Genomic DNA, 16329 nt, shown 5'->3' with positions numbered 1-16329 from the left:
AACTTTTGTCATGAGTTATGCAAAGAGCCAGATTAGTTTTAATGTTACATTTAAGAAGGTTAATTCTCAGACAGTAAATAGGTGCTAGAAGCTCACTACCTTTCAGATATGAATTGATCTGTTTATATTGAAGTTTAAATCAATTCCTACTCTGACATTGTCCTGCTTTGGCTATGTTCTGTCTCAATCTTCTATTTCCTATCAATGCCCTATCAGTCTTTAATCCCTTCTTTCCTCTACATCTTTGCCCATTTACCTCAAGGCCCTAGTCCTCTGCAAACAATCTTGTTTATCTTTTGAATGATTTCATCATTGGCCCTCTATCCTTAAATGGCTCAGGATGCCGTTTACCCTACACCACGGAGTCCTTTGGTGTACTTGATCATGGCCATTGTTCTTGTTTCCTGCTGGCTTTTTCCTTTGTTAACATATGTTGGCCTACGAGTTACTGTCATTAAAGGTAAGCCATCTACATTTGTAACTTCCCTAACTAATAAGTCTGCACTTCTCCAGCAACTACTTCAATCTGGTTAGTGAGGCCTCTCAGATTTCCAGCAGTAAATCTTGCCCATAAACATAAGCTAAGCAATGGCCCCAGCTATCAGACCTCGAAATCTGAACATTTGGGGATGATGGTCATTCAAAATCTTCATCTCATTTTGTTTAGTATCATCCTGTACACTGCTGGTCTCACTCTTCAGTGCTTACCTCTAAATAGTAACATTACTTTCAACTTATGCCTTCTGTTTAGTTTTCTATCTTTACAGGTATGTCTCCACAGCTGTTCCTACATTACAGGTATATATGCCATTAACAAGGTAACAAGGTCAGACACAAACTTCCCTAACGTTTAAATACAAGTTAGGTTTTTATTATTTATACAATACATAACACAGAATAATGTATCTCACCAGATGAGGCATTTGTTTTGTGATTCTACCTAAACCAAGGCAACCTGAATAATGTGAATGGATACTTTGCGACCTATTGCTTGATTAAAAAGCTGGCCTTTTGCAGTCCACTGACTATAAAACTTTAAGTTATCTTTTCTCCTTTTTTTTGGGTGGCGTTACACCTAATTAATTAATTCAGCGTTGACAATGGAGTCCGGGATATCTATTGCAAATAACGGGTGCTTCAGTGCCCAGGAAGTTCTATCCTGTTTTAGAAACATTTTGAAATTGACATCAGTATACATAATTGAGTATTGAACAATATAACTTCAATGTAGTAAAAAGCTACATTGTTCTTGCATGGTCATTTTATATTACCACACTGAACAGCTATTCACTTCTGAAAACTAACATCATCTTAGTTTGTGGTTTTGGAAGAGTATGTAATGTAATCTAAAATTGATGAGCTATCTACCAGTTGGTAAATGTTTGTTTGTGAAATGAGCCATAGTCCTGATCACCTGTTAGGTTTCCATTTTAAAATATACAAGATACAATTAATCCACAAGTGTAATTTAGTGATGTTAACTTTTGAAATGTTAAAATATATTTGTAGAATTCTGCACTATTGGTGTAAAATGTTTGGGTAGTTTGCTGAGGCGATATTGCTTAACCCACCCTTTCCCTGAAAGCACCAACAGTGGGAACAGTTTTCCTTCAGCTGAGCAACAGGCCATCACTCTTGGTGAAATTGTATTTTTACAGGGTCCGAGTCTGAGCCATATCAAAGTGAAATAACGCTGCAAGTGCCAAGCCAAGCTGAGCTACGGTTAAAATTATCCTCTCTCTCTTCCACCTCTGCTGATTCTGCCAGCCACAGTGCAAGTGAAAATAACACACCTCTCGTCCAGTCTGATGAAGAGGAAGTTCAAATAGATACCTGTCTGGTTGCAATCAACTCAAATCCAAAAGAGAACTCTGACAGTGACTCTCAGTAACATTAGAGACTATTTCACATGGGTTGTCGAAAATTAACTGAATAATACAGAATGACGAATCTACTGTGAGAAAGATTTAACAAAGCTAATTCAGAACGTTTTACCTTTTCTAATTTGAATAAGCAAATTCCTATTACCCAGTGCCCTTGAAGATTAACATGGGTAATTATACATATATACATACTATATCCAGTTATAACTGATTACCTGTTTTCTTCAAGTACAAAGCTCATTTTCTAAGGCTTGACTAATGATTTCTCCCCTATTCCTGTTCAACATATTTCAGTTATGCATTCTCAATGTACATATTGTACAAGAGATAATACTAGTTGCCTGCTTGAGTGTTCCACCCCCCTACTAAATAGTTTAGAACTAATTGTTAGAATTCTGACTAAAAATGTTGTGCACTTTAACATTCAGTGAATAAAAAGAGTTTTACAATACTGCTTTGCTGTTATTCAATTTTTGATTTGAATAGACAAGACAAAGTTTGAAAGATGCTTCCAGGAGAGAACACTACATGGGTAGTTGGAAGCTATGCTTCTCAGTGTTGAGATAGTTTGGGATTTTTGATTTTCTCAGCAACAATCTAGTTAGCAATTCTGGAAAAAGGGGGAAGTGAAGTACCAGGAGCTACTGAAAGCAGTGTCTGATTTAGAGAATGCCTTGAAAAAGTATTCAGCGCCCACAACTATTTTCACATTTTATTGTCTCATTTTCTAAAAGTAAAATATATGGAAATAGGATTTTTGATCTAATCTACAAAACATTGCATCATATCAAATAAGAAGAAAAATTCCAAAACCTGTCAGCAATTTACTAAAAATTTAAAACCAAAATTGTGAGGCTTCTAAAGAATCCATCCCATTTGTAATTACTGTGCTAACTTTCATCAAGTGCAGTACTAACTCACACAATTTGTTATGTAGAAAATTGGAGAATTACCAATTTTCAATGAATTCATAAAAATAAATACCTCCTCTCTGTAAGAAGTGAAAAAAGAATATGAAACCACAGCCACACCACTTACGCCAGGACGTCCCTCTAAACTTAGTCGCCAGAGAAGAATGGCAGTTGTAAGAGAGGCTACTGTAAAGCCAAGTCACTCTAAGGTCTTGCACAAAAAAGGGTATTTATGGAAAAGTGGCAAGGAAGAAGCCCTGGCTAAAAAAAAAAGGCATGTCCATAAAGACTTTGCAAAGCACCACTTAGAAGATACTGTAAAGATGTGGAAGAAGGTCTTGTGGTCATTCGAGACTGAATTGCAACTTTCTGGCCTCAACACTAAGCGGTACATGTGGCATTAATTTAATTCTGTACATCAGCCAGCTAACATATCCCTACTGTAAAGTGTAGCAGTGATGGCGTCATGCTATGCTATGCGGATGCTTTTCAGCAGCAGGGACTGGAAATCTGGTCAAGAATTAATGGGAAGATGAATGTTGCTAAATACAGAGAGATCCTGGATAAAAACCTGCTAGCCTCTGCCAGAAAACTTGAACTGGGGAAGGAAGTTCATCTTTTAGCAGGACAACAACCCAAAGCACAATGCCACAGCAACCATGGAATATCTTCAAATGAAGAAAATTGATATCCTTGAGTGGCCCAGCCATAGTCCTGACCTTCAACTGATTGAACATCTCTGGCAAAACCTCAAGATTGCTGTTCACCACCACTCCCCAACTAAACTGCCACAGCTTGAACAATTTAGCAAGGGGAATGGGCAAATCTTGATCCATCACATTGTGCAAAGCTATTATCCAAAACTTATCCAAAAAGATGACGAGCTGTAATAGCTGAAAGAGGCAGTTCAACTAAGCAAAGAGCAATGAATACTTTTGAACTGACATTTCAGTTTTTGAATTATTTTTCATGCTTTACAATTTTCCCCATTTTTGGACTCTACTGTGAAAAAAGGAGCATGTGATTCCCAAATAAAAATTCTCAAAGTTAAATTGATCAAAATCACTGGTTGTAATATCATGTACGTGAACAAAGGATTAGGGGCTGAATACTTCAAGGCACAGTACACAATGAGAAATTGCCTGGTTTTCAAGAATAAAAATCTGCAGAACTAGGCTACTTCAGAACTTTAACTGGGTCTTTGTTATTAAATGCACATTTCCCCTCCAAGAACAATAGCATTTAGTGGAGAATTAATAACTCAACTTTACCAGGACTGCTCAAAAGTTTTATTAAACTTTTAATAAACCTGAAAAGTAAAAAAAATTCGCAATTACAATGTGAACTCTTTCCGCACAAAGTATAGGTGCAGAGCAGCACTAATAAATTAAATGTCAATCAGTAAGCAATAGTCAAATATGTCTGCTCTGAAAGAAGAAACAAAATACATAGTAAGGCCATAAAAACTGGACAACCACATTTGAAAAACACTTGAAATCAGTAATGTTGTTAAATACTCCAAACCAGTTCAGTCCTCTGCAGCAACAACAACCAACTAACAACTGGGAAAATAAAATGAGTTCTTGACAGTCACCACTGGCAAGCTCTCAGTGCAACATGGGTAGCTACAAATAATGTTGCATTTTCAGCAATGAAAACTAATCATAATGGACAATGTTTCCCTTTTGTTTTAATAAAATACACTGAAAGGGGCAACAGCTACACCATTATTTGTTCAGTGATGTAAGCAGCACTTAAATGTTACAAGAAACCCTGTAAGCATCCAAAACCGATGAAGAAACTGAAACATAAGGCTTTTCTTCATCTCTTGCTTCTTCCCTCCCACCCACCCCACAAAAGGCTCAAGTATTTAAAACAATTTACAGGCATATGTACAAGTTTGTTTATGTTTTCTTTTTTATCTTTTTTTTTTACAAATATGGAAAGTAAAATAGAAATGAAGGAAATGCATTTTCACATTTCACAAAGAAATATGCACATCCTCTAGTGGCTCTCCATTGTGACTGTCTCACCAATGAACTGAACTATTAATGCTGATTCTGTGTTGAAAATGAAGAATGGAGAAGGAACACAAGAGATGAAAGTGGAATTAACATGGAATGTTACAAAGATTGCACATCTACAAAGATGAAGCGGGGAGACCCGCTTCAATAATTTGATAAAGGACACTATTGTAGGGTTTTCTGATAAAATGATTGACAGCACCAAAAAACTTACGAATTTGCTAATGAAAGTCAGGCACAGTTTCCTCTAGCCAGGCAGCCTTATTATTACAGATGCATAGTGATGTGCTGGTAAGGAGAAAAATATCACCTTTACTTCACTTTTCAAAATCACCATTTTCATTCTTTGTAAACCAGATCAAGTATCAGCTGCCATGACTCTAAAACAATAGTATAATCTTCTAAATAGAAAAGCAAATTTTTCAACTTCTACAACCAAAAACAAAAAAAAACGTAGCCAAACTGAAGCAGTTTCTTTCAAGTTTTATCTCCTTCCTTCCTCCAAAAAAGCTGCTGGCATGACTGAAGTTGCAAGATAAAACACAGCACTCAACTTCAACCTAGTTCAAACAGGTTTAAAACATCCCAACTGTTCACAGTAACGAAAATCAAATGCAAGAGGTTTGCTTCAGCCAGAGGGGCAAATGCAAACGTGGGATTGCTGTTTAGCCCTTTGACTTGGTTTTAAAAACAGTGAATGAAAACACTACTACTGCATTCCAAGGAATACTGCCAACCGCAGCGTCTGGTGTTCCTAAAAGAAATAAGCCAACACTTTAATGCTAAAACAAACTGCTATTTTTTTTTCCTAAAAACAAAACAGAAGTCATCTTTAGAGCTAGTGCAAAGACAGCTTGCATTCTTCTAGCAAGTACTCACAAATTATAGTACAAAAAAATAACAACTGAGTACAAGACTTGGCAACTTCAGGGGGAACTTGTAGCACTTCTGGACAAGGATGAAAGTCTAGTTGCTGGCACATCAATGGTCGCTCGTTTTCGAGGTCCTCTTTTCAGTGCAGGCTTGCTGGTACTGATATTGTTGTTGCTGCTCTTGGCTGCTGCTTTTCCACAGATTTGATCGACTAAGTTGTTTATTTGATCCTGTAGCATTGAACCAATAGAGAAAAAAAAACATGAAAACTGATTCGTTTGCAAAGACAGCTTTTATTAAAACAAAAGTTGTTTAACTAATTTATTCAAGAGGGTCGATTAGATTTAAATCTGCTCCTGATTCAGGACTAACTGTTATTCTAGCTTCCCTAAAACAACTTATTTTAGAGATGGAGAGGACATTCTAGGACAGTCGAGGATGATCCCCTTCATTTGCCAGTTTAAGGTTTTTACATCATTTAGCAATCAAGGATGGACAATGTATGAGCCGAAGGTCTCAATAATCTCCATGGAGATTCTGTTTGGATGGTAAGATACATTTTACTACAAAAACATCACTGGAAATACTCCAGAGGCGATCATTTTAGGCCTTGAAATAAAAGTGGTTCACTTATGTAGTGAGAGCTTTAAAGCTAAGGCAGATTACTTTCCAGAGAGATAACTTTATAATGTGCAGCCTCAGGTTCTGAAGAACATGCATACTGAACATGAAAAATGTTATGGCAATAATAAAGACAACCAAATACAATTTGTCCAAATCTTTTAAGGTATTTTGACTTTATGCTTGATTTTAAAGAACACACCTGACACAACTCTCTGCTACAAAATAAAAGCAACAAGAAAAGGCTCGAACTTTTAAGATATTACAGAATACACATTTCACAGAAAAAATCCTCAAGTACAGTTAATAACACACTGTAGGCAGATAGAACACTACGAGGATAAGGCCACAAAGCCAGGCAGCCGTTCATGCAGCATTTAAAAATCTAACCTCTACCAGACAATGAATTGAAATTCATCTGTTTCTAAATATCAAGAGTGTAATTGAAAATCAGAAATTCAGCAAATGCTCAGGTAAGGCAGCATTTGCAGAAAGAGAAATGGTTAACATTTGGCTGTCCCCCTTAACAATAATTACTCCTGTTTGAGTACTGTTGGGGGTGGGGGGGGAGAGACAGACAGCCTACCTGGGGGAAGCAACAGATTCTGGCCTGTGGCTCAGAAGGTTAGGGAAAGGAAGGCGGCAGCAGTAATAGGGGACTCCATGGTTAGGGGGTCAGACAGGCGATTCTGTGGACGCAGGAAAGAAACACGAATAGTAGCTTGCCTCCCAGGTTCCGGAGTCTGGGATGTTTCTGATCGCGTCCACGATATCCTGAAGTGGAAAGGTGATCAGCCAGAGGTTATGGTACATATTGGTACCAATGACATAGGTAGGAAACGGGAGGAGGTCCTGAAAACAGACTACAGGAAGTGAGAAAGGAAGTTGAGAGGCAGGACCTCAAAAGGTAGTAATCTCAGGATTACTGCCTGTGCCACGCGACAGTGAGTATTGGAATAGAGTGAGGTGGAAGATAAATGCGTGGCTGAGGGACTGGAGCAGGGGGCAGGGTTTCAGATTTTTGGATCATTGGGACCTCTTTTGGGGCAGGAGCAACCCGTAGAAAAAGGACAGGTTGCACTTGAATCTGAGGGAGACCAATATCCTGGCAGGGAGGTTTGCTTAGGCTACTGGGGAGAGTTTAAACTAGAATTGCTGGAGGGTGGGAACCAAAATGAAGAGACGGTGGAAGGGGCGGTAGCTCACAAATAGAGGAAGCTTGTAAACAGTGCAAGAGGGAGGATAGGCAAGTGATACAGAAGGGATACACTCAGACTGATAGTTTGACATGTGTCTATTTCAATGCAAGGAGTAACATGAACAAAGCAGATAAGCTTACAGCGTGGATCAGCACTTGGAGCTATGATGTTGTGGCCATTACAGAGACTTGGATAGTTCAGGGGCAGGAATGGTTACTTCGAATGCCAGGCTTTAGATGTTTCAGAAAGGACTTGGAGGGAGGCAAAAGAAGTGGGGGTGTGGCACTGTCGATCAGAGATAGTGTCACAGCTGCAGAAAAGGAGGAAGACATGGAGGGATTGTCTACCAAGTCTCTGTGTGGAAATTACGAACAGGAAGGGGTCAATAACTCTACTGGGTGGTTTTCACAGACCACCCAAGAGTAACACTGACATCAAGGAGCAGATAGGGAGACAGATTCTGGAAAGATGTAATAATAGCAGGGTTGTCGTGGGAGATTTTAATTTCCCAAATATTGATTGGCACCTTCCTAGAGTGAGGGGTTTAGATGGGGTGTAGTTTGTTAGGTGTGATCAGGAAGGTTTCTTGACACAATATGCAGGTAAGCCTACAAGAGGAGAGGCTGTACTTGATCTGGTATTGGGAAATGAACCTGGTCAGGTGTCAGGTCTCTCAGTGGGAGAGAATTTTGGAGATAGTGATCACAATTCTATCTCCTTTACCATAGCATTGGAGAGGAATAGGAACAGACAAGTTAGGGGAATGTTTAATTGGAGTAAGGGGAAATATGAGGCTATCGGGCAGGAACTTGGAACCATCTCCTTCTACCTTAGGCCATGAACTGGACCACTTCTACAAAGAAGGGATCCGTATGCTCCACGACCGCTGGACTAAGTGTCTATGTGTAGGAGGGGACTATGTTGAAAAATAAATGTGCTAGATTTTCTAAAATTGACTCCTTCTACCTTAGACCATGAACTTATCAATCACCCCTCGTAATATGATTAGGAATAGTCAGAATGGGTTTGTCAAAGGCAGGTCGTGCCTTACGAGCCTGATTGAATTTCTTGAGGATGTGACTAAACACATTGATGAAGGTAGAGCAGTAGATGTAGTGTATATGGATTTCAGCAACGCATTTGATAAGGTACCCCATACAAGGCTTATTAAGAAAGTAAGGAGGCATGGGATCCAAGGGGATATTGCTTTGTGGATCCAGAATTGGCTTGCCCACAGAAGGCAAGAGTAATTGTAGACGGGTTATATTCTGCATAGAGGTCGATGACCAGTGGTGTGCCTCAGGGATCTGTTCTGGGACCCATTCTCTTCATGATTTTTATAAATGACCTGGATGAGGAAGTGGAAGGATGGGTTAGTAGATTTGCTGACACAAAGTTTGGGGATGTTGTGGATAGTGTGGAGGGCTGTCAGAAGTTACACCGGGACGTCGATAGGATGCAATACTGGGCTGAGAAGTGGCAGATGGAGTTTTGAACCCAGATAAATGTGAGGTGGTTCATTTTGGTATGTCAAATATGATGGCAGAATATAGTATTAATGGTAAGACTCTTGGCAGTGTGGAGGATCAGAGGGATCTTAGGGCCCGAGTCCATAGGACACTCAAAGCTGCCGCGCAGGTTGACTGTGTGGTTAAGAAGGCATAAGGTGCATTGGCCTTCATCAACCGTGGGATTGAGTTTAAGAGTCGAGAGGTAATGTTACAGCTATACAGGACCCTTGTCAGACCCCACTTGGAGTACTGTGCTCAGTTCTGGTCACCTCACTACAGGAAGGATGTGGAAACTATAGAAAGGGTGCAGAGGAGATTTACAGGGGTGTTGCCTAGATTGGGGAGCATGCCTTATGAAAATGGGTTGAGAGAACTCTGCCTTTTCTCCTTGGAGTGGCAGAGAATGACAGGTGACCTGTTAGAGGTGTACAAGATGATGAGAGTTATTGATCATGTGGATAGTCAGAGGCTTTCTTCCCAGGGCTAACACGAGAGGGCACAGTTTTAAGGTGCTTGGAAGTAGGTACAGAGGAGATGTCAGGGGTGAGCTTTTTTTTAAAAACGCAGAGAGTGGTGAGTGCATGGAATAGACTGCCAGTGACGGTGGTGGAGGCGGATACAATAGGGTCTTTTAAGACAGGGGCCCCCAACCTTTTTAGCACTGCAGACCGGTTTAATATTGACAATATTCTTGCGGACTGGCTGACCCCGGGGGGGGGGGGGGGGGGGGGGGGCGGGGTAGGGTTGCCAGTGGACAAGAGTAGCAGTCAAATACGTTGTGTTTACCCAGAGAAAGACTACAATGACCATGAAGCCTTGCGCGGGCACCAGTGCACATGCATGACCCGCCCCTGCGTTTACCTGCCGATTTTTTTTCTGCAAATACTTTTTGCCGATTCTGTTCGGTGGTGGGGGGGGGGGGTGTTAATCACGACAGGCATATAGGTAACGAATTTAATATTAAACACACAGCGCATATTTCCTTGCACGAATGTAGCGATAAATCAATTATCAGGGGAGGACAGGGGAGCTTGAAGTAAGTGTTGAACGAACTTCCAGTAGAAGTGGTAGAGGCAGGTTCAATATTATCATTTAAAGAAAAATTGGATAGGTACATGGACAGGAAAGGAATGGAGGGTTATGGGCTGAGTGCAGGTCGGTGGGACTAGGTGAGAATAGTGTTTGGCACAGACTAGAAGGGCCGAGATGGCCTGTTTCCGTGCTGTAATTGTTATATGGTTATATAAGTAAGTCAATAGCATCGTACCATTTTAAGTAACGTTTGGATATTAAACACACAGCACATATCTTCCTCGTATGAACATATAAAATCATTGTAACACACCAATATCGCTGAATCAGTGGGAGCCCTGGGCTTGTTTTCCTGCAACAACACGGTCCCATCGAAGGGTGATGGGAGACAGCGATACTAGAAGGGGGTTCCTTATGTCCAGTCTATTCCACAATTTAGTTTTTGTTGCATTCATTGCAGAGATATGTTGGAAATGGAAGCACCGTTTTCAGTGCTTTTGTGGCTATCTCAGGATATTTAGCCTTGACTTTGATCCAGAATACCGGCAGAGATGTTATGTCAAACACTTTTCAGCCCGCTGTCATTTGCAAGCTCGAGGAGTTGATCTCCTTCCTGCGCTGATATGGATGACGTGCGGGTAATGACCTCACATGCATTCAAGATCAACAGTGGCCGTGACAGGGAATGAGGAAAGGTGCAGCTGATTCATATCGCCAAATCATATCGTTTCCTCGCGGCCCGGTAGCACATGCTTTGCGGCCCGGTGGTTGGGGACCGCTGTTTTAAGAGACTCCTGGATAGGTACATGAAGCTTAAAAAAATAGTGTGCTACAGGTAACCTTAGGTAATTTCTGAAGTAAGTACATGTTTGGCTCAGCATTGTGGGCTGAAGGGCCTGTATTGTGCTGTAGGTTTTCTATGTTCTCTAACATTTCAAGTCACCAGTGGCACAATGGTACCTCTGAGCTCCAGTGACTTAGTTCATCCCCAACTGTAGCTGCTGTTTGCGCAGAGCACACATTCTCCCCGTTACTGTATGGAGTTCAACCATACGAAATGGTTTCCTTCCATATCCCAAAAATGGGTTAGTTGGCCACTGTCATTTGTCCCCAGGAAGTAGATGAATTTCTCAGAATGCAGGGAATTGATGAGAATACAGGAAGAATAGGTACAGGAAAATTTACTGGGAGATAGGATAGGGCCACTCTGTGTCACAAAGACAAACAAGATATGGATGACCCTTCATCAGGTAAGTGTCTCCAGCTATCGAAATACATTTGGTTCACTAATTATCTCTGCAAATCTTAAGTACATACAGGCTGAGCACCCCTTAGCCAAAATTCAGAGAGATTTCAGGATCTCCTCTCAATCTAAATTCCAGAATGAGCAAAAAAAATCCTTTCCTGAACACTGTAGTGAGAAATTAACAGGAAGAATGGAGGAAGAACTGATTTTGCTCTGAATTTACAGATCTTATTTTCTTTCACTGTGCATTGTAATTCAAAATCCTTTACAGTTTTTACGTAATGGCCGGAAAATGGGGGGGGGGGGGCGGGGGGGAGAGAGGAGAGAGCTGGGGATGTGATCTGGGAGATAAGGGGGGCAGTAACCCAAAAGAGTTTGTGAACCACTGGGGTAAATAGCGATAATGTTTATCCCAGGGTAAAAATGTTAAATACTGAAGAATATGCATTTAAGGTGAAAGGCGTCAAGGAGACGTGAGGCTCAAACGTGTTTTTCCTGCAAAGGTGGTACTGAAAACAGATACAATAGTAGAGTTTACGAGGTAGGAACGTTACTATGCAGGGAATGGAGGGTTATGGATCATGTACAGGCAGACCATCATGTTCAGCACAGACGCTGTGGGCCGAATGGCCTGTTCCCATACTGGAATGTTCCGTATTCTATGTTCTGTGAATCCTACACCCTACTTCCATTCATGGGCTGGTTCTAATGGAAGTTTTCTCCTATACTACAATGCTTTATTAAGCACAACCAAGCATATCTTCTGAATGACTACAAAGTGCCACCTATTTAATACACTTGCTTTATGTTTTTCCAAGCTTTTGTAAAAAAAATAAAGATGGTGGAAGAGTAGCAGCTCAGAGCCTGACACAGTACAGTACACCTGCAGCATTCTTGCATTATCAACATATATACACACACACACACACACACACACACACACAGTGAATCTTGGTTAATGTTTCCAAAACAGAGGAAGGTCCAGATTTGATTTGTAACTAGGTGGTGCTAATATTGGACATCTCCAAATCTTTACAATATCAAATCTGCTTTTAACAATTCTTTGTTAATGTGCCACCATAATGCTCTGAGGAAGGTCCAAATTCAGTTAAGTGTCTAGAAAGTGGAGATATCACCAGCTACAAACCTCATCATAGCGATACATCATTTTCAATCCCCGACAGGATTTCTGCTTCTCTACATGGCGAAGAGCACATTCTAGACAGAAGACAACGTTTTCATTTTCTTGCACGACCTGAGTAGATATAAAATAGCTTAGTTCAGTACAGTAACTGGCCACACAGCAACTTAAAATTTAAGTTCTAAGGGAGAGCTGCATTTCCAGTGTGACACCCAAGTGACTTGCAGACATAAATGCATTTACTGCTTGTGTGCATTTGGTTTCAAATTTATTCCCATCCTTCCCCATAGCAAATCAATGTTTGCTTTAATAAAGATATTACTGTCAAACCAAATAATTTGTTTAATCTCCTACAGATTACTTCAGCATTTCAAAGTTCAAAGTACATATTCAGTATACAACTCTGAGATTAGTCTTCCCTACAGTCACGAAACAAAGAAAACCATGGAACCTGTTCAACCCTGCCCCCACACACAAAAAGAGATATCACACAAATGGCAACAAAATAACGAATGAAAAACATATAATATAAAACACAAAATCAAAAGGTATATTCAAAATCCAAGCCTCTCAATTCAAAATCACTCAAACTAGCATTAAAAAAAGGAGCAACTGGAAAAACTAGAAAACAAACCATAAGTGAATTAGAGTCCACAATTCACAAATTGTGTCAATTCAGATGTCCCCATTTCCTTTCCTGAACCTTTCCATTTAAATGTGCACAATCTATTACATCCCATCAAATTACCCTTTCTCAAATTGCATAGTAACACATTAAACATTTCATGTAAGTTTTTTTTTATCTTTAATTTGTATATTTTTAAACATTAAAAAAGCCGTAAGCTCCCTGCTTTAAGATTTAGTACTGGTGAAGATGGGAAATTTGCTAAAAGCTCTGTTGTGGCTATCAATCTCTCATCAGCGGAGACTGCTCATAACATCTTAAAAACATCTGTTAAGCTCTCTTATAAATGGTTTTCATTATTTATGCTCCAGGAGAGAGCTTGCCTTTCCCCAGGTAGCTACATGAATGTACTGCATCTCCAAATCCAAGCCCTTCATTACCTCACCATCCGGTCATCCCTCCCCTCAACAGACGGGCCTCCTCACTACATTTTTCATCACCCAGTGTGCCCCACAGCCATGGAAACACATTTGGAGTGCCGCCACTGTTGCAGCCAATTTATACACAGTAAGCTCCCACAGGTAGCAATGAAATAGATGACCAGGCACCTGGTGAGCAAACACTTGCTCTTCATTACAAATGCAGAGATCTTTTGTGTCTATCCTTGAGGCATTTCACCTTAAGATATATGGTTTCCTCTGTACTGCAGTGTAGAATAGATCCTTCCAGCCACACCGCCCAGCAGTCCTCCAACTTAATCCTAGGCTCATCAGAATGACCAATTAACCTAACATCCGGGGGACAAAACTGGAGCCCTCAGAAGAAACCCATGTGCTCACAGGGGAACGTACAAACTGCTTACAGGCAGGGACGGGAATTGAACCCAGGTCACCTGTACTGTAAAGCATTATGCTAACCAGTGTCTCCCCCTTGTTGGCCTATATCACATACAAGTCTCTGGAGTGCAGCTTGAACCCATAACCTTCTGAGTCGGAGACAAGACTACCATTGATCCAAGTCTGTTACCACCCAAACACAGGGTCTGACAGTTATCAGTAGACAGGCACAGAAGATTCTTAGAAATGTTTTGTTTAAATCTCAACTACCTCCTTGAATAATTAACATAATTAAATGATTCTGACTGCTCTAATGGACGCTGAGCCAGTAGATCTGATCTGGTGAACTTCCTCACCGTCCAGAACCTTTCTGGTTCTATATTTCTGGAAATCCTCAGTCCAAGTCTTGTATCCAAGGCAGATGGACTGAGAAGTACTTGTCAAGAAACAGACAAATGAAAGCAATAAATAGCTGTCAAACTAATAAGAGCAATCAAAACTCAATCTACAAAAAAAGTTCCTATTTAAACTTCATCTCCCATGACAACACTCTGTCCCTCTGTAATGATCACAATCACAGTTAAACTTATTTTCCACTTGTGATGGACACCAGCCTTTAGGAGGGTCCTAGGTTTTTCACTCTGGTCTAATTACTCTTGTACCATTGCGGTGCGCTACGACCCAACCTGAGCAGGTAACCTGCAGTAGGAATAGGAGCCCAAATCCCGAATGCTGGCAGTGATTAAATGCCTGCATCGGCACTGATTGCAAAGGAAACATATCAATAATCAGGAACAGGAAAATATGCCTGGATTCTCTCTCCCCTGGCCTGGGAAAATGGCAGCTATCCACTAGATTGTCATAGTCACTAACTGAGAAACAAGGCCAGTCCACTCCTAGCCAAGAGCTCACATCTGTGGAACACATTTCTCATTCCAGGGTATTCCAGTCCAGTCTGTAATGAATATGTTTTGATTGAAGTGAATCATTGATATATGGACAATGACAGCAAGGGGCTTGGATTAGGGTAGGAAACTTGGCCGAATCTCTGGAATACACACAGCTCCTGTGGAATTATATGTCTCTCTCTTGTTGAATTATAAAATGGAAGCTTTTGCACTTACCTGAAATAACAGGAATTCTGACCATTCCCTAGGAATGCAATACTTGCTTAACCTCTAACTGCTGTTCAACTTCCCTGTAGTCAGATGCACCATATTCAGATCAAGGGGTGTGAGGTCAAGTGAGTACCCAGAGGTACTCACTGTTCATAGCTCCCTCCTGTCCTGTCTCGCTACTGACACTGGCCATTGGCTCATCTAGACTCCCCACATCATCAAAGCAGTGGCGTATGATCTTGTGGGTATGTGTATTGACTACACACTGGAGGTAGCAGTCACCTTCTGCTACCGTCTCTGGAGATTGAATGCACACCCATTTCTTCAGAAAGGGGCTCCGATACGAGTGGTGACAGCACTGTCATTATACAACTCTCGGGCTCCATGTAACATGGGGTGCAAGTCTGGTAGTGAGAGATCTGTCACTGTAAAACACTGGATGCAGGTTGGTCATTTAGACACAGGGGTATAGTACAGGTCTATCACTATCACACTGGGGTACAGATTGGTAGGTCAGGTCTATCACTCTATCACACTGGGGTACAGACTGGTAGGTCAGGTCTATCACTCTATCACACTGGGGTACAGACTGGTAGGTCAGGTCTATCACTATATCACACTGGGGTACAGACTGGTAGGACAGGTCTATCACTACATCACACTGGGGTACAGAACTGGTGAGGACGGGTTTGTTACTGTAACACTGGGGTACAAGTTTGTCACTGTATAACATGGGACAGGTCTATCACTAAAACAGTGGCATATGGTACTACTGTGGACAGACCTGTCACTGTTGGGACACATCTGCCACTCTATAACTCTGGGGTAGAGTGGAGTTGAATCTGAACATGCTGGTTCAGAGAGGAAGATTCACTCAGCAATCCAGGAGAACTATTGGTTATAAAGGGGTTTGGGATTAGCTGCAAGTTATCCTATTCCATCTTGTGTCTATGACAGAGCCAGCATTCAGCCTCACCAGTCTGATACACAGTTTGGGATTGGCGTGGGAGGCTCATCAACAGGAAGATGGCACTAAGCAAAGGTTCTTGTTGGTTAGTGATTAGTGCACAACTGTGCTCGTTTATTTAACATCTCTCTGCAGCTTTGACTCACCATGGACAGGTAACACAACTGCTGGCAGACTTGGCACCTCCTCTCTGAAGTTTCAGATGCCAACCACTTCCGTGATTTCTTCTTCATTTCCATCGAAGTCAAATGGCTGTCATGGCTACCGTAACGAGCTGAGGAATGCAAACCCGCGTCAAGCAGCTGCTGTCGCTGTCTCGACTCTGTATCCCTGAGGAAACAT

General features: G+C 41.1%; 2 protein-coding genes across 2 annotated transcripts in view; one reads left to right on the top strand and one right to left on the bottom strand.

Moving 5' to 3' along the window:
• LOC134358047 (dysbindin-like) overlaps positions 1 to 2312 on the top strand; it is a 259942-nt gene extending 257630 nt beyond the window's left edge. The window contains exon 10 of the mRNA XM_063069932.1: positions 1659 to 2312. Coding sequence (XP_062926002.1) covers positions 1659 to 1891 — 233 coding nt within the window. The 3' untranslated portion in view covers positions 1892 to 2312. The remainder of the gene's footprint in view (positions 1 to 1658) is intronic.
• Positions 2313 to 3959: 1647 nt separating this feature from the next.
• LOC134358046 (protein Jumonji-like) overlaps positions 3960 to 16329 on the bottom strand; it is a 375614-nt gene continuing 363244 nt past the window's right edge. Inside the window, exons 16-18 of the mRNA XM_063069931.1 lie at positions 16134 to 16317; positions 12448 to 12555; positions 3960 to 5921 (exon numbers count right to left, since the gene is read on the bottom strand). Coding sequence (XP_062926001.1) covers positions 5745 to 5921; positions 12448 to 12555; positions 16134 to 16317 — 469 coding nt within the window. The 3' untranslated portion in view covers positions 3960 to 5744. The remainder of the gene's footprint in view (positions 5922 to 12447; positions 12556 to 16133; positions 16318 to 16329) is intronic.

Source organism: Mobula hypostoma, chromosome 17 (genome assembly GCF_963921235.1).
Source record: "Mobula hypostoma chromosome 17, sMobHyp1.1, whole genome shotgun sequence".
NCBI classification, from domain to species: Eukaryota; Metazoa; Chordata; class Chondrichthyes; order Myliobatiformes; family Myliobatidae; genus Mobula; species Mobula hypostoma.
This window is presented reverse-complemented; position numbering and strand designations above follow the sequence as displayed.